Here is an 18,177-nt window from a genome sequence, read left to right on the forward strand (position 1 = left end):
TAAAGAGATTTAACTTTTTGAAAATCTTTAGACCTATTAATAAGGCACACGTTTAACTTTAACACTATGACTGTGAGGCTGAGCATTTTGCTTTGTTCTCATTAGAGTCTACTTTTGTCCTTTTCATTAAAATAACCGTATGAAACATTTAGCAAGAAACGCAGCACAGCATGCTGTGTTTTGCATTATTGATGGATTGATTTTTTTTTGCTTTTATTTCATACTGGGTTTAATTAATCCACAAAGCAAGCATTGTTTTGATCTGGAAACAGATTGCTTTTGTGAGCTCATCCACATTTTCTTCTTTTTCCTCTTCTTCTTTTTGTTTTCAGATGCTGGTTGAACAGACGTCAGATTGATGGTGCATTGAATCGAACTCCCAGTGGGTTCTATGACAGGGTGTGGCAAATCTTGGAGAGAACACCCAACGGTTTAATAGTAGCAGGGAATTTTTTGCCACAGGTAAAACCACCCACATGGTGCTCTTAAGTCACTTTTGTTTTTAGATGACTACCTTATTTTCTCAGACAGGGACGCAGGTGGCGCTGTGGGTTAAACCACAGAGCCTAGGACTTGCCGATCAGAAGTTTGGTGGTTTAAATCGCCGCAATGGGGTGAGCTCCCGTTGCTCGGTCCCTGCTCCTGCCCACCTAGCAGTTTGAAAGCACATCAAGTGCAAGTAGATAAATAGGTACTGCTCCGGCGGGAAGGTAAACAGCGTTTCCGTGTGCTGCTCTGGTTTGCCAGAAGCGGCTTAGTCATGCTGGCCACATGACCCGGAAGCTGTACACCGGCTCCCTCGGCCAATAAAGTGAGAGGAGCACTGCAACCCCAGAGTCGGCCACGACTGGATCTAATGGTCAGGGGTCCCTTTACTTTACCTTTACTTTGTTTTCTCAGAGAGGAAGCAAATGTTCACCAATGGTCAGAAAGCTAGGCTTGTAACTTGAGTCCCAGCAGGCGTGCCAACTTTAGGGGGCCGAAGGCACCTCGGCCCCCTCAATATTTGTTTTAAGAGGGTTGGGTCCCCTCAATCTGGAGGCAGCCCTGCATGTTTTGGAGAGCCAATGGCCAGTTCCTCCAGAGCACTTGTCCTCTGTTGCCCGCACAATGCATGCCAGGCCCCCTCAATCTTGGGGGCGACCTGGCGCCTCTGAGTCCCAGAATTCAGTTCCTCCCCTCCCCATGGATGCTGTCATGCTAGTCTGGACACAAGGACAACAGAGCCTGCTGGATCAAGTCAAAGTCCCATGTAGTCCAACTGCCTTGGTATTGGCCACAGAGTTCCTATCCAATCAAGTTCTATTGATCGTGGAGGTGTCACCTATATGCATTCATCCCTTGTAGTGTATCCCTCGCTGTTAATGGGTATGTCCAAGATTTTCAAGTTTCTCCATGCTCTTTGTTCTGAACTTAGGCTCAATTCTGAGCCTTGGTTCCTTATGTGTAAAACAGGAGTATTGTTGAGCTAGTTGGTAGTTTTGTAGTGCAAAGCACTTTAAATTGGCAAAGCCTTGCATAATTGCATAAGACAGTCTACAAATTCCAAAGAGAAGTGGAATTAATTGTTGATTTCTTGGCTCTTCAGTACCAGAAGAACTTTGGATGTGTCAGACTTTTGCATTAAAATAATTCCTTGTTCTGAAAGGAGCTTAATCTTACCCAGGCAGATGACACCTATAATTGGTTCAAATAACTCACTCACCACCTTGAAGAAATAGGGCATGTGCTTGTTTTCAGTTATCAAACAACATATTTGCCAAATGCTTTCTACTTTCTAGAAATTGACTGATATTGCTATTAAAGTTCACTTAAGCATCTGCTTTTGTTTGTTTGTTTTACAGCAACCAACATTGTCAGACATGACCATGTATGAAATGAACTTTTCCCTTCTGGTTGAGGACATGTTAAAGAGTATTGATCAGCCTGAATACAGGCAAATCATTGTAGAGGTTTGTACCATACGATGATGAGAGATATGAATTAGTTGTTTCATCTTACATTTTTAAAAAGCAGCGAGTGATGAATGTGTTCAGGGACTTAAGCCATGAAAGACTTTCAAAGATAATGACACTTTCTCAGTCTTGTCTCAATCTTGTCCTGTAGTCTCCTGACATCATAATTAGAATAAGTAATAACAAATGTCTTGGTGATGTAAGAATAGCCAAAGGCCCATCTACTCCAGCATCCTGTTCTATAGATGCCTATTGAAACCCCCAAAACCAGAACTGAAGTGTAGCAGCACTGTACCCATTAGTGATTCCCAGCAACTTGTATCCAGGAGCACACAGCCTCTGACAGGTGAGGTAGAGCATAGCCAGCATGGCCAGTGGTCATTGATAGCTTTATCCTCCTGATGGACAACAATGTTTCTCAACTTTCAGTGGTCCTCAGAAATATATTGAATGATAGCTAACAGTTGCCTAGTGCTGCACAGCAGGGAAGGGCTACAGCTCATGGATGGGGCATCTTCTCTGCATGCAGAACACCCCAGGTTCAATCCCTGGTGTTTACTGATAGGTTTGGGAAAGACCCCTGCCTGAAATCCTGGAGTATCACCGCCTGTCAGTGTAGACCAGGGTTTCCCAAATTTGAGTCTCCATTTGTTGTTTTTGGACTACAATTCCCATCATCCCTGACCACTGGTCCTGCTGGCTAGGGATGATGGGAATTGTAGTCCAAAAACAGCTGGAGTCCCAAGTTTGGGAAACCCTGGTGTAGACAGTACTGGGCCCAATGGTCTGACTCGGTGGGAGGCAGCTTCCTTGGTTCTGTATTCCACACCCAGTGGTTTTATTTATTGTCTTTTAAGTGTCAATTTGTGATGCAGTTTATGTGGAGTGATGGTGGAGAGAACTGATGTTAAAAAGAAGAAGCCTCAGGTTCCGGACGTTGTGCACAAAACTCCAGGGATCACTCAAAACCAGTTCTCTAGATGGTGACCACTGTTTGCTGATTATTCAGTTCTCAGGAAATAGATCTTTAAGGATTCCCACCACCACCACCAAGTGTTGTTTCTTGCATTCTTGCATTGAAAACAAAAAGCAAAAAACTCCCCAAAAAACTTGAGTTCAGCTTTGTCAGCTGCAAGACTAAACATTATGTTATGTGTCAAAAGAAAATTATTTGCTTTCCATGAAGTTTAAGTTTGGGGTGGGGAAAGGAACAGAGAGTTTATATGAGTAAGTGGAAAGGAAGGCAGAACAGAAAATATTTCAAATGGCTTTTTCTTTCGTCACTGTATTTCAAATCCATGGATGTTTATCTTTACCAGTAATTACACCTCTTATCCAACATCTGGCTATTATTATTTCTACTTCAGATCATTACCTCTATTCACACCTTAAACACTAGTGGGTTACTCATGCATTGAAAGACTAGGTTGTATTGCTGGCTCCACCCTCAATCCTGCATGCCTAAGCTAAGTCTTCTCCAACACACAGACATATGAAGAGGAACTGCTGTGTGTGAACAGCTGCTCATTTCTAGGGGTTCTTCTTCGGATGTCCATGCTCAGCTCACCAGTGTTGGGAGCAGGGATGCACAGTTCAAGGCTTGAGCACCCTAAATATACATGAATGGGGCTATTGTAATGATTTTTTGAGTATTCCTCCACCATAAATGTCTAAGTGTTGGGTATATTTTATGTATGTTTTTGGTCATGTCTAATTTCCCATTTTACTTTGTGGCTTGAAACTACCCAGATTTTAAACTGCCCTTGAAAGGGAAGGTAGTGTGTCTAAATCGTTTGCTTTTATTTTATTCTTTAGTTGTTGATGGTTGTCTCCGTTATTCTGGAAAGAAACCCTGAATTGGAGTTTCAGGATAAAGTGGACTTGGATGGACTGGTGAAAGAAGCATTTCATGATTTCCAGAAGGACCAGAACAAGCTCAAGGGCACCGAGAAACAAGTCAGTACAATTCTCATGCCAAAGCCTAATGCAGTGGTGGCCTTCCAGCTATATTGGGACTACAACTCACATCATCCGTAGCTAACAAGAACAATGGTCAGGGGTGATGGGAACTGTAGTCTCAAAACAGCTGGAGGGCCAAGTTTGGCCACCACTGGCCTAATGCCTCTTTTGCTCTTGTTTCTTACTAGGATTGATTAATCCACAAGGCCAGTGTTTTTTTCATTTGGTTTGTGAGGTGTCCGGCAGTCTTCACAGGAGCAAATTTCTTTAAAATTCTAAACAATGTCACATTCACAATGATTCCACTGTGCTAGGATGGCTCTCCTCACCCTTAGTGTATGAGATTGATGAATAGCAACTTCTTTATGGGGATCCTCAGGAAAGAAATAATGTTTCCACAGGCATGCACAGCTGTGAGCCTCTTTTTGCCAGAGGTGTTGGTAAGGTTTGCTGCACTTTGGCCCACATATCAGCTTCAGGAGCTTGTCTTAAAGAATAGGCGAGCATCATCAAAACCTATTCCTCTCTGGCTCAGATCAAAATCCACACTTGAAAATCATTCCTGGTTTATCCACACCTGCCCACACAACCTTTGTCTCTGTTTCTGTAAAACAGTAGCTTCCAAAATTGTTACTTCTAAAGCAGTGTTGGCCAAACTTGGCCCTCCAGCTGTTTTGGGACTACAGTTCCCCTCATCCCTGACCACTGGTCCTGCTAGCTAGGAATGATGGGAGTTGTAGTCCCAATACAGCTGGCGGGCCAAGTTTGGCCATCACTGTTCTAAACCATCATATTGATGACATTCTGCATGCTTCTAAATACAAATGTGTGAGATGGGTTGTTTCTCCCCGTATCTTTTTTTAGAGCAGGAATGGGGCATCTGTGGTCATAGGTTCCAAATCACTGTATTTTAGAACATGGAGCTATATCGCCATATATTCCTACATATATTAGTAAAGGTGGCTGCCTCATGTCTAAATGGCAGAGCAAGCAACTGTTTCTCTCACATGCAATTTTATTATGTTTCTAGCACACCATTCTTCCAAGGAGCTGAGGGTGTTGTTGCTGCCTCTCCCTCCTCCACAGTCACTTTTGTTCCACAGCAGCTCTGTGTGCTGTGCTAAGCTTGGAGACACTGATTGACCCAAGGAGTAACCACATGGTTCTGTGTCTGAATTGGGGATTTGAAACTGGGTCTCTCTGGTCCTCACCTGATACTCTACAGAGGCTTTTATTGCTGGGCAAGGAAGAAAAGAATAGAACTTTTATTCCTAATGAGCAAAGCTGAGTCAGGCTTCATGCCACACTCCTACAGGAAGCAAATCAAGGAATTGTGTAGTTCACAGATGGGTGGCTGAAATCCAATGCTTCACCCAAAGTGTTTGTGAAAGTACATAATCATGGCATGGGCATCAGATGAAACAGACACCTACAATCTTGCACATTTCTTTTTTCAAATTCTCCCTCCCCCGTTCCCACCTCCCTTCTGCTGGTTGTCTGCTCCTCCTGCTACCACTGTCCCATCACTGCCCATGTGCTCCACCCTCTCCCTCCTTCCTCTGCCGCCACTTGCATCTGTAGCCCACAGGAGCTCTGCTGTGCTATCCATGCCCTCGAAAGCCACAGGCTTCTCCATTGAGCCCAGGGGGAAGGTTCACTATCACTACAGGGCACACAACCATGATCATGCCTCCTCCGCCACTCATCTCCTTGCTTGGGGACAATTGCTTCTCGCAAAAGGTGAGCCTGCAGCTTGATGAGCTCTGTACCTTTGGCACCAATGAAGTGGTGACTCAATGAAAGACTACGGTATGATCTGCGGCTGCCTTCCCACGGCCTAAAGCTGATGTTCTGAAGCAGCATGAGATCTCTGACTCACAGTGTTTGAGACAATGCATATCAGATTTTTTTTTGTCTGCCTCTGTTGCTGTTAAGAAGCTTCCTTGTTCCCACTGTCTCCCTCCCAGTTCCCCATTTGCTATTTGGTTGGAATCCAAAATATTTATCAGACTGCATGACAGAGAATGTCAAGTGTGTGAAGTGCCCTCTTCATCACCACCCTGCTTTTCCATCTGTGGCTCCCTCCTTGTCCTCCGTTGTGTCTGATTGTTACCCATCAGCATTGTGACTGAGATCAAACTGTGTTTATCTTATGCAGGATGACATGACTCCCTTTTACAACACTCCTCCGCTGGGAAAGAGAGGGACTTGCAGCTATTTGACAAAGGCGGTGATGAATCTATTGCTGGAAGGCGACGTGAAGCCCAGCACAGATGACCCCTGTTCTATTAGCTAAAAGCAGGTGGACAGGATGCTGTATCTTTAGCAGTCTCGTTTGCTTGGCATGTGATGTTCAATTCTTCACTGTACAAGGGATGCCGTTCGGGTCCCTGTTATAAATGGCCGCCGTGACAAAGCTCAGACACTTAGGGTAGCAAAAGCACACAGCTGATTCTCTAGTAGCCGAGAAGCTCATTTAATCAAGCGCCGTATTCCTTTCCTACGTCTCCAATGGCAACCTGCACTCTCCACCTAAGCACCGTGGTCGCGAGTCGGCAGAGCAATTGCATGAAACGGCTCGTGCTGATTGAGACTTTGGATGTTTTAGAAAAAATTAACTGGGCTCGTATTTATAGTTTAAGCATTGCTTGGGAATGATTGCAGTGATAAATTTATTTATGTAATAGTGAATTAAATGCGCGCTGAAAAATTTATCAGCTCTCCCCCTTCATTTGTATTGTAATTCATTATTGAAAGGCTTCATTATGAATACTGGATGAAATACAGGCATAAATTTTAAAAATAAATGAGCCCCGTGTTTGAAGTTGAGTTACTTGTTAACTCCAAGAAGATAACTGTGACTTTGGATCTGAGTGCTCCCAATGAAGCTCAAGGATAAAATAAAACAACTGTGTTCTATATATGCTTTAGAATATTTCTGTGATCAGTTCTTCCGTTTAATAATTGCTTAGCATGCTAATTGCTTAAACACATTCGTTTTCTGCAGTTGAAAATGGGAAATAATTGTTATGTTGGAGAATATCTTTTCACATCGCTGATTTTTCTTTGGCCCAGTCCAGACACCTTAAGGGACATGATTTTAAATTAACCTTTAGAGAAGGTCCCCTAGATCAAAGAGGACAGTAAATCATATTAGAAGAAATGCCCTGAATGAAAAAGCTTATAGTCAGAACCCACTCCCATCTGCAGAGCATGTCTGCGAAGCAGAATTGTATCCGTGCACATAAGTGGACTAAGGTGCATCTGTTGTATTTGGAAGCTCCTGGGTTCAATCCCTGTTCTTAATCCAGTTACAGGGAGCTAGGAATGACCTCTGTGTAAACCCCTGGAGAGCTGCCAATCCTGCTCAGCTAAATGGACTCCAGAGTCTGGCTAAGGCAGCCTCTTATACTCTGTTTGCCTGAATGCACCTCCACATAAAAAAGAAAGAAATTAAGAAATCTGCCCTTACACCAGGTCAGACTCTATCTAACTAACTAGACCAGGATTGTCTCCTCTGATTGGCAGCTGCTCTCCAGAGTTTTAGGCAGGAAAGAGGTCCTCCCCATCCTCTCTGATCCTTCTCACTGCAGAATGCCAGGGACTAAAGCTGGGATCTTCCGCATGCAAATGGGGAAAGGACTAGAGCAGAAGGGCTCTTGCATGCGGAAGGTCCCAGCTTCAATCTCCAGCATCTCCAGGTAGGACAAGGAAGTACGGTACTTGTTCCTTGAAACCCTGAAATGCTGCTGGCCAGTCAGTGTAGACAGTACTAACTTAGATGGACCCAAGGTCTGACTTGGTATAAGGCAGATTCCTATGAAAGAATGTGCTCCCAAGCCTGAGCTATGAGCCCTCTACCCAAGAACACCTTGCATGTGGGAAGAAAAAAAACTAGTTGAAGAATTAGTTGGGGTGAACAATTCTAGCCTGTGTTAGTTTTGTGCATGCAGGAGGAATATTCCTCCCCAGCAACAGCCTGAAGAGGAATAGTGCGGCAACGTTTTTACTGCCTTGCTTGCAGTTTGAACTAAACCTACTGATTCCAAACAGAGAATGAGATTCTAGAGCTGAGGATATTCACAGATACAGTTTACAGCCCTTGTTTGAGGTGCTCAGTTCTTATGCATTCAAAGGAGCCTTCTTCACTGTCGTCACCACCGAAGCGAGGACGTTTTCAGAGCCAGGCTCGCTCTTGATCGAATCTTCTTCTGTGTATTTTCTATGAGGACAGAGCCATGCTTAGGTTTTGATCCAACTTTGATCCCAAAGGTAAATTCCAGGTATTGTAGGGCTGAGGAGATTGTAGTGCCTAGCCTCTACTTTAGTCTCAAAACATTCTAGGGAGATTATCTGGCATGCATCGGGATAGAAACCTGCCTTAAAAGCCTCCCGTTATTAGAAGGGGTGGGTTGGAATTCAGAAAGGAATAAAGTGCAGTTTCTGCTGTAAAAATAGAAAAGGCTCTCCCAATGCAAGATGGATTATGGCCTGTTTCACAAAGGCACTTCCATCCAGTTGTGATGTGTTCCATTCAGTTAAGAATACATCAACTTTTTCTAGGGGGAATCCTAGAAAGCTCTTGCTCTGTTCTTTAATAGGGTGCTGCAATGCTGTCAATCTGGCTTTAGCAATGGTAGAGTTTGATCTTTAGACATGGCTTGTCATTAAAGCAGCGGTCAGCAGCTAGTTTTGCCATCGAGCCGGGCTCTCCGCTCCCCTCTTCCACTGCACGTTGGCTTAGCAGCACATCAAATCAATATACTCTCGTCTTCTGAATTGTATTTATTTAAATGGTAGGGTGCTGCCTGAAGGCTCCTGAGATCAGGAACAGATGAAACTACAAACAACATTAGAAGCAAACAGCACCAGCAGCAAATGATAGACGAGTTATATTACTCCTTTTGTAAACCACACTGATATTTATTTATTTTTGCAAACTGTGTGTGTGTTTGTACACACATGCACACACACATAAAAGTAGAGTTGGGAGGGACACCAAGGTTCATCTAACCCACTGCAATGCAGGAATCACAGCTAAGAATCCAACCTCTGTTTAAAAACCTATGCAGTAGAGTCCAGCTCTATCCAAAATGGTCCACTGTCCAACAACTCTTACTGTCAGCAGATATATACAGACCAACAATGTTAGCTCACAAACCCAGCAAAATAGCACACTTTTGTCTTAGGTGACTTAGGTGCCACTATGGAAAATGGCTTGTTGCTGCCAGTGGCATCTCTGTTGATGACAACTGAAGCAAGGTCTCATTAGATGGCAGGTTTGCATGGGAGAGGGGTTCGTTTACAATTTGATGATTCTATGATTTAACTACTACAGATGTGCACCATATTAAGGAGGGGGGAGGAATGCATCAGTAAGCAAAAACAGCAAAAGTCTCATATCTCACTCCCCTTTTGAACCTTTTCAGGGGTAGAGATTGAGGGGCATGTATAGAGTCCCTTCTGCCCTTTGTCTTTTCCAGTCAAACAATCCTTGGAAACCCTGACAAGGGCAGAGGCAGAAGGGCATACAAAGCAGGCAGTTCTCTCCATGCCCTGCTCTGCCTCCAGTGCCATTTCCTCTTGGCTTCCTGGCCCCTTTTCCCAGCTGCAAAACAAGCCAGAAAACCAAAGGCGGGCCAGGAGCTTGCATAGGAGTGAGTTCTTCCCTCCAGCTTCTATGAGCAGCTTCAAGAAGCATGGAAAGGGAAGAGAGCTGGTAATTGGGGAGCCAGGTGGCACCTGGTAGGGTGCTGGAGACCAGCCATGGTTGGCTCCTGAACTCAAACAGGAACCCTTGGAGCAGTACCGTTGGGGGATTGGCACAGCTTAATGTCAGCAACTATGAATGTACTGTGCATATCAACATTTCATTAGGAACTGAGTAGGTTTGAATTGTTTCCGCCTTTGGTGGAACTGTTGACAACCCATAATTTAGAGGATTAAATTAATTCCTGAAGCGCACATATAGAATCATAGAATTGTTGAGTTGGGAGGGAACCCGAGGGTCATCTAGTCCAATGCCCTGCAGTGCAGGAATCCTGCCCACAGCCGGCCCAACCTTCTGGTTAACAGCCAGATGATTCACTGACTCATTGTGCCACTTAGCATTTATATAGTGCATTATTTCAGTAAATCTTTACAACAGCCCTGTGAGGCAGGACAATGTTGAAATGACCCTTATGGGTTTGTCTAAGGCCACCCGATGGGCTTATGGATGAGCTGGGAGTTAGATCTGACATAGCACAGTGGCTTATTAAGCATTTTTTTTTCTGGGTGTGGGGAATGTGATGTAATGGCTAGAGTGTTGAACTTAAGTATGGGAGACTCAGGTTCTAATTTCTTCTCTGGGGTAATTCTTGCCCTAATCTATCACAGAGAAGTGGTAGAAGGGGACAACATTTATCATCATCATCATCAACATTTACCTGCCTTTCACCTTAAGATCCCAAGGTGGTTACAACAATTAAAACACACTGTTAAACACAGTTTAAAAGAATTCACAATCACAGAAATAACAAGGGCCTTGGAAATATACATCTCAGGTGTCAAAAGCTGGGGCAAAGAGGTGTTTTCAGTATTTCCTGAAAGCTGTAAAACAAATGTGCCAGATGTACTTCTGTTGGATGGGAGTTCCACCACAGAATGGCATTTCCTGGGCTGCCACCACCCTGAGCTTTTGAGGACAGTGGAACAGCCCAGACTCCAGAGATTGGCTGTCTCTGCCAATCTTACTACCTGGCAGGGTCTGTTGGGAGGGAGGTGGCCTTTCAGGTATCTGGAGCATAAAAGAGCACCTTGCATTGGGACCGGAAACAAACTGGCCATCAGGGTAGCTGTTTTAAAAACAAATGGAATCCTGGCCAGTAATCTGGCTGCTGCAGTTTGGACCAACTGACATTTCCAAGGCGTCTTCAAGGGCAGCCCCAAGTAGAGTGTGTTGCAGTAATCCAGTCAGAAGTTAACTAGAGTCAAGTCAGGTCAAGTCATCTTTGTCCAAAAGGGGTTGTTGCTGGCAAACCAGCAGGAGCCCCCTTGAACTCCTTGAAGGCAGGGGAAGGGTTCAAAATAAATAAATAGTTGCCTAACATGGATATAGCCAAAGTGAATTTGAAAGGCATAGTTTAAAAAGAAGAGTGTTAATAAAACAGCATAGGACTTAAAGCAACACCTGGTGTAGCTTTGGCGTGCTGGATCTCCAGCAACCTGCAGATATTTTTTATCTGATGACCACACAGCAAGCTCCGACCTTTGCAGAACTACAGATCTCTTAACTCAGTTGGTGGGGATGCAGGTGAATCCATGAAATATCTTTGCTCTCCTCCGCACACCCAGAAAGTATTCTGTAGAACAGGAAGGTTGGCGCTTCACTGGCCATTAAGATTCAGAAAGGATAAAAGGGTCCCACTGGCCTTTTTGTGCTTCCAAATATTTAAACAGCTGCAGGAGAGACTGGGTAAAAATATTAGCACACTTAGCAGAGCATGACCAACCTTAAATCTGATTTAAAGCTTATTTTCTTATAATGGCAGAGCTAGAGGATGGAAGGTTATCTCATATGCCCCATTTGTTCCTTGAAGAACCGCATCTTTTAAAAAGGCGTCCTCCAACTTTGTGTCTTGTAGTGTAGAATTTGACTACAGGAGGAGCAAGTGCTATTGCACTTGAATCCTCTTTATAGGTTCCCAGAATTGGATGCTGGACGAGGTGGGTCCTCTTTAGCCTAATCCAGCAGGCTCTTCTTATGTTCTTATGTCACGATTTAAACCAGGAATAAGGAAGCTGTGCCCCTTCCTATGTTCTCTCCAGCTACCATTGGTCCCAGCTGGCATGGCCAACAGTCAAGGAAAGATGGGGATTGTAGTCTGACAGCATTTGGAGTGCCATAGATTCCTAGCAAGACAGAGAAAATGAAACCTTCAGCTTTATAACCCAGCAGCTATTTTCACCCAGCCACAAAGCTCCACAGGGAAGAAACAGAACTTCTTGAAAGATGTCCCCCATGACACATATGCTGCTTTTGGGTATTCATGCTGATGAGTAGACCTCTCAGTTTGGATGACACAAAGGCTTCTGCAGAGGGCATTTTGCCTTCATAAGTCCATAGTGAATTGTTTTCTTGGGTTTGCATGGAGAACCATGGACTTTTATCTACAGAGATAGAGGAATGAAGCTGTACCGTGTTGGAAATAGTAGAGTGGGTGGTACCACTTCAGAATACAAGTTGGAGAGGCTCCCAGTTTTGATTGCTGTTACATACTCCAAGTAAAAACAAAAGAAAGCTGGCAGATAAGCCTAGGGATTCAATCTCGGTCTACTTCCCGCTGTTCTACTTTTCTGATTGCAGAGTGTTTTGTTTGTTCGTATGTAATGTACGGGAGCAATAAAGAGCATGGTTCACCCCGCAGTCTGAAATGATGCAGTTCATTCTACCACTTCACTCTGCTGCTGCCTTGTGTAGATCAGGTATCAACCTTCATGAACTGCCTGGGTTTTTACAAGAGTGCTTTTTAAGCATTCAGCTCATGGAGAGGCTGTAAGAGAAGGCTCAGGAAATCCAGCACCAAGGGCATCTACTGTACCCGTTTCCAACTTGCTGCATGCGCTTGACTGTCCAAAACCAGGATTACAAATGAGCAAACATTTCTTTTTCTTTTGCTCATTGCATCACAAATGGGGCCTTTCTGCTTTGCCTCGTCTAATTTGGCCTCTGCCGGTTAATTTAAGAATCACTGCACCAAGCCTCAACCAATCACTTATTGATCGTTGGCAGAAAAAATGGCAGAAACGCTGTTCCTGATGTGAGCTGTAATGACTGCTTTCATTGGAAATATTTTGATTTGGGATATCTGTGCACTGGCCAACAGCACATTCCCTTGGACCTATGCAAACAGTTGCATTGTCTCTGATATGGATCCTTGTGTCAGCAAAACAGCACCATCCGCACAGCAACAGAGGAAACCTGCCGTATACAGAGTCAGACCATGGGTTCATCTTGTTGGGTATTGTCTACATTGACTTGCAGGGGCTCTCCAGGAATTCAGGCAGGTGTCTCTCCCAGCCCTACCTGGAGATGCCGAGGACTGGACCTGAGACCTCTTGTATGTGAAACAGACGCTTATTTTTAACTTGCAATTGTTATTATTTTATTTTTAAAAATAGTTCTGGAGAGCATTCCAAAGCAATATCACCACCCCACTTCTCTTGTAGTCCAAAGTGGTGCAACTCAGTTGGTAGATTCTTGCATTGCCGCACGTTGGACTAGATGGCCCTTGTGGTCTCCTCCAACTCTATGATTCTATGATTCTATGAATCCATTCTGCAGCAAGCCCTCTTTTATCCCAAATAAAGAAATGGCTGGTGTTTACCTCTTTGGGCTGAGAAAAGAAAGTAACAGTGGGAGTGTGCCCTCTAGAGGACTGGAAGGTGCACAGCACTTACGTCACCAGACTGCAGAAGCCACCCAACTGGGGCTTTTAATATTTGGAAGCACAAAAAGGCCAGTGGGAACCTTTTATCCTTCCTGAATCTTAACGGCCAGTGAAGCGCCAACCTTCCTATTCTACAGAATACTTTCTGGGTGTGCGGAGGAGAGCAAAAACATCTTTCATCAGTGCAAGGGGCTTTTTAAGTTGTACAAAGTTGAGAAGTAGTAAGTAGGTTGTATGTTGACAACATCTTAGCTCAGCTCAGTCAGCACACTCATTACCAGCGTTTCCCCATTCTGGGAGGGCATTAATCTTCTCTGATTCTTTTGCAACACAGGCAGAAAAGATGCTGTTTTCTTCCTTTCTCAGTAACAGGCCAGTTTGTGTAGGCAGGATCCTGGCTTGTGTGACAGATAAATGATGGTTTTTGAGGTCGTGTTAGCTTAAGGCCTGACTCAGTAGCTATGTCTTTGAAATTAACTCCCACCTTGCCCACCCTTGGCAGCTGCCCTGACTGGGACCACCAATTTATTTTGCACAGTTGGATTCTTTTCCATAGACCTGAGCACATGTTTGTCACAAGAAGTCTTCAGGTGTGCTTATAAACAACAACTTTGCATAGAATGCCTTATGCATACTTTTGCCTGGAACCAAGTCTCCCTTGCTGTTCTAATTGTGCAAGTAGCCATCTGTAACCCTAGTTGATCTGGCACAAAAAGAGCTGTTAAGCTCTCTGCCTTGCATGGGGAGTAAGGTCCCCTTTGCATGCTGGCTCTGGAAGCCTAGGGATGCTCGGGGGAGATCTCTTGGGAACTTGGATGGCTCCCACAATATTTCGTGATAGCTTCCCCAAATTGGTGTGCTGGGCAGTCCTTGCCCCCTCAAGCAAGGCAGAGAGCTTAAAAGATCTTGCTAAGCAACACCAAGCAGACCTGGCACAAAAAGAGCTTTTATTTAACCTGCACAGTTTCAGCCAGTCTGCTTTCAAGTTACATGTATTTAAGATGTGAACATTCTCTGTAACATCCTAACATATCCTTACATATCTGACATAATCCAGTTTCCATAACTTTAAAAAGTCACTGAACTGAGGATCTCTTTTAGTGCCAATTTTGGCTTCACTTGGTGCAGAATTCTAATTTGTTGGGTTTAGTGTGGGTGTTTATAGCACAGTATACACATCTGTCCTCAGCTGGGTTTAACTGACTTTTGTATCTGTTTGCAGGCACCTGCTTTCTGTCTGAATTTTCACTGGAGAAGATAAGCAGAGTCATATTGAGTTATTACAATGCAAGTCCCAGGGCATCCAAATAAAAACATGCTCCAAATTGCTTTGGAGTTTCTGTTATTTAGTTCAGCTCACATATGAGCAGAAGGCTCAAGATGGATTTTCCTGTAGCCAAATCTCTCTGCCAGGCTCTCTCTGGTAATGAATTTTGATTGCTAATTTGCTGGGTCAGATTGCACACAGTGGTAACTCGGAGATGAAAGTCCTCTTCTCTGTTTTCTTGCCCTCCAGCCATCACTCTTGCAAAGTCCTGTGAAACCTTAAAGCTGTCACGAACTCCCATTCTGTGCATGCAGCTTCAATTAATATCCCAAATACCTATGTATAATTTGAAGTCATCCCTTGTTTCAGGATTTAGTTATTATCTTCTTACAGAAATTTTTTTTGCATATCTGAAGTGAAGATTCTTAAAAGTTATTGCAGGGTTTAGGAAACCATTGCAAGAATAACAAACTTGAGAGGTCAGTGAATAGCCAATACAGCATATGGGTTGGGGATCTTCCCTAGCCTGGCACCCTTCAATTATTTTTGGACTACAATTCCTATCTTTTTCCAGCCAGCAGGCCCAGTGGTCAGAGTAGTGGGATGTAAGAACACTGGATTGATTTGTACAAGCCACACTCTCTTCTCATCCGAATCCAGGTGCAAATCTCACCTCAGTCAGGCATTATTTTAAAGTCAGACTACATATTATGCTGAGAAAAATGGGGATTAAGAATTTATGGGCATCAGTATCATATAAAAAATAATCTTGATGATCACAGATTTGCACACAAACCCTCCTTATACTGAATTAGACCATTGGTCCATCTAGCCCAGTGTTGTCTGCTCTGACTAGCAGTGGCCCTCCAACATTTCCAGGGGAGATATTTCTCATAACCTATCATGTGACTCTTCAATGTGAAGATGGTGCCAGGGCCCCAGTCCAGGTATCCTCATAGGCAGAGTGTCATGATGGCAGCCCTGGCGTCCAGATGGATCCTCTCCATAGTCTGTCCCATATGGAGAGGTCAGGAGACTCCCGAAAAGATGTTGCCATTGCTTGAAACCCCAAGGCTCAGAAGAAGTTAATGGGTCCAGAGTAAGGTGCTGTCCTTTCTCAGACCAGAAGCAGAGTCCAGATGGAGGGGCTTCTTTTGAGTGAAAACCTCACTCAGGTTCTAAAGGTCCACCAGTTCCTCTAGGACAATGTTTTTCAACCCTGGGTTCTCAGTTGTTGTTGGACTGCAACTCCCATCATCCCAGGCCATTGGTGATGCTGGCTGGGGATGGTGGGAGTTGTAGTCCAGCAACATCTACTGCCCCAAGGTTGAAAAATACGCTGCTAGGACACCATTGAGTCAACATGCATACAGCATTTTCTCTCAGCTGCACTAGCCATGGTCCTGAAGCCCACACCTTGGTTGCTCTCCAAGGTGCTGATCTTATCTGCCTGCAACTATTGACCTCCTGCTTGCTTGGTCCATCACTTATGGCAGGCATCCCCTTGGATATCATGGATTGTGCTTGGGATCCTCTGCAAGGAAAACATGTACTCATCCGCTTAGCTATTGCTTTCCTCTCCTTTTAAACAGTGCCTGTTAGACTCTCAAATAAACTCAACTCAAGCCTGGCACTGAATCCTGTATTGTGATGCTCTACACTCCCACACTCGATTGACTCCCTTGTCTTCAACACCCACTTCTCTGGAATATTTTAGCAAACTCTGGGGCGGGGGCAGGGAGAGAGAAATCATACACTGGGATCAGAATTAATTATCTCAATGTATACAGTTCATCCTGAGAACAATTTTCTTTTTTTTGGGGGGGGGAGCAGGTGTTGAAAGGGCATTTTAGGGCCTGTGTGTGTGTGTGAAACTGTTTGCTTAAACAATGTGTGTGTGTGTGCGTAGTGAAGTCTGTAGTTTTCTTGGTCAGAAAACTGATCAGCTGGAGAGCTTGGAAGGAGTCCTCTATCCAACAGGCTTGTTTACTTTCCCTGTGTTTGAAACTGCATCGATTTCTTCTTTTGAACAGCAGGCTTTTACATCGGAGGGTTTGTTTTCCAGCTCTTCTTTTGTTTAGGAACACTGAATTCATTCTTTCCCCCTCAACCGCCACCCCCAGTGCTCTGCCCTCCAAAACTTCATTTGTGTAAACAGAGCAGCTGAAAACTGGATCCCATGTCATTCCTACACTCAGCTCAGCTTCCCACTCCCCACCCCTGCATCTTTCCCTTATCTGACAGCCTCATTCAGCCACTGGCATCCATTGAGACTTAAGCCAGAGAGCAGTGGGGGGCCTTAAGATGTCCCTGGCCAAGCTCTTTCTTGCCAGGGTTTGGTTATAAATAGCAGTGCATCTGAACACTGGATTCCACGCAAAGAAGAATAAACCAAGCCCATCAGTTCATTGGAAGAGACATAGTGGCCAGCTTGACAAGAATGTGCCAGTTTGTTTCCTACATTTTTTGTCTCTAACCTGGTGTACAACCACCTCTGCAAGGAAGCCGCAAGCAGTAGGCCTCATTCTGAGCACATGTTTTATTCATGCTTGCTAGTAATTGGCATCTCCCACATTCTCTAATATGTTTTCCAGACAAAGCACCTGATGGGTTTGTCATATTTCCAATAACTGACCTTTTAAGTCATCTCACACCCTCTCTCTCCCCTGCAGCAATTTTTTAGAACTTGTGCTATTGTTCCTTGCCAGGATTCTTAATTTCTGGTATTGGCTGCTGAGATCTGTGTTGGGGCTTACAGCCCGAGTCTGCTGTCTTGCTGATTAAGTGGGAATGTGTTTTGTTTTTCTCTTTATACACAACGACTGGATGGAGAAAGGGGGTGCCTCTGAGCATGTGCAGAGTACCTTTGCTTTGCCACTGTGTCAGCCATGCATTTTTGAGGTCAGATGCAGAACTTCAGGAGCTAGGTTGTTCAATTTTAGGGAGGGGGAGCCAAGAGTTATTTTTGTTGTGGAGGTGGGTGGGTGGGGGTTGATTAACAAAGTCAATCCTCTTGGCAAACTGGGAATATCCCCTCACTCGCCCAAGTTTAGGATATTCCACCTTTCTTTTTCTTTGGGGAAAATAAGTGGCTTGGGTAAATGTAAACAAGCTTTAATAATAACAAAATAACATAATGAGAGAAACTGAATACAACAACAGGAGGCAAGTCTGAGGCAAGAAACAAGAAGAGGCAGTTGGTGCCTCTTAACCGACATTCTTAATAGAACTCACACAGAAGGGAGGGATGATTCTGGAGCATAGCACACAAGCCCACCAGATACCAAGCACTATATTATTCAAATTAGGCCCCAGTGTTTTTCTTACAATTTTAAAAACAATTTGGCTCAAAAGAGGGGACTTTGATAATGGGAGATACTTCACAGGGTTTTCCTGTGATCCACACTGACTTTTTCATGTAGGATGTGACAATTCTATTTCCAGTTACTCCTTAGCATCACTTCATCCACCCTCAAAGCATCAGAGTGATAGCAGTGGAAATTGCCCTCATTCTGATTTGGCTCCTTGATGACACCACATCATCACTTCTCATCATGAAGCAATC

General features: G+C 44.2%; 1 protein-coding gene across 8 annotated transcripts in view; it reads left to right on the top strand.

Moving 5' to 3' along the window:
- PHKB (phosphorylase kinase regulatory subunit beta) overlaps window positions 1-6,833 on the top strand; it is a 134,348-nt gene extending 127,515 nt beyond the window's left edge. For all 8 annotated transcript variants that reach the window (XM_081924005.1, XM_081924002.1, XM_081924001.1 and 5 more), the window contains 4 exons: window positions 333-462; window positions 1,845-1,952; window positions 3,771-3,911; window positions 6,073-6,833. In XM_081924005.1, the coding sequence (XP_081780131.1) occupies window positions 333-462; window positions 1,845-1,952; window positions 3,771-3,911; window positions 6,073-6,210 (517 nt within the window). In that variant the 3' untranslated portion in view covers window positions 6,211-6,833. The remainder of the gene's footprint in view (window positions 1-332; window positions 463-1,844; window positions 1,953-3,770; window positions 3,912-6,072) is intronic.
- Window positions 6,834-18,177: the final 11,344 nt, after the last annotated feature.

Source organism: Podarcis melisellensis, assembly GCF_964234715.1.
Source record: "Podarcis melisellensis genome assembly, chromosome: 8".
Lineage (NCBI taxonomy): Eukaryota > Metazoa > Chordata > Lepidosauria > Squamata > Lacertidae > Podarcis > Podarcis melisellensis.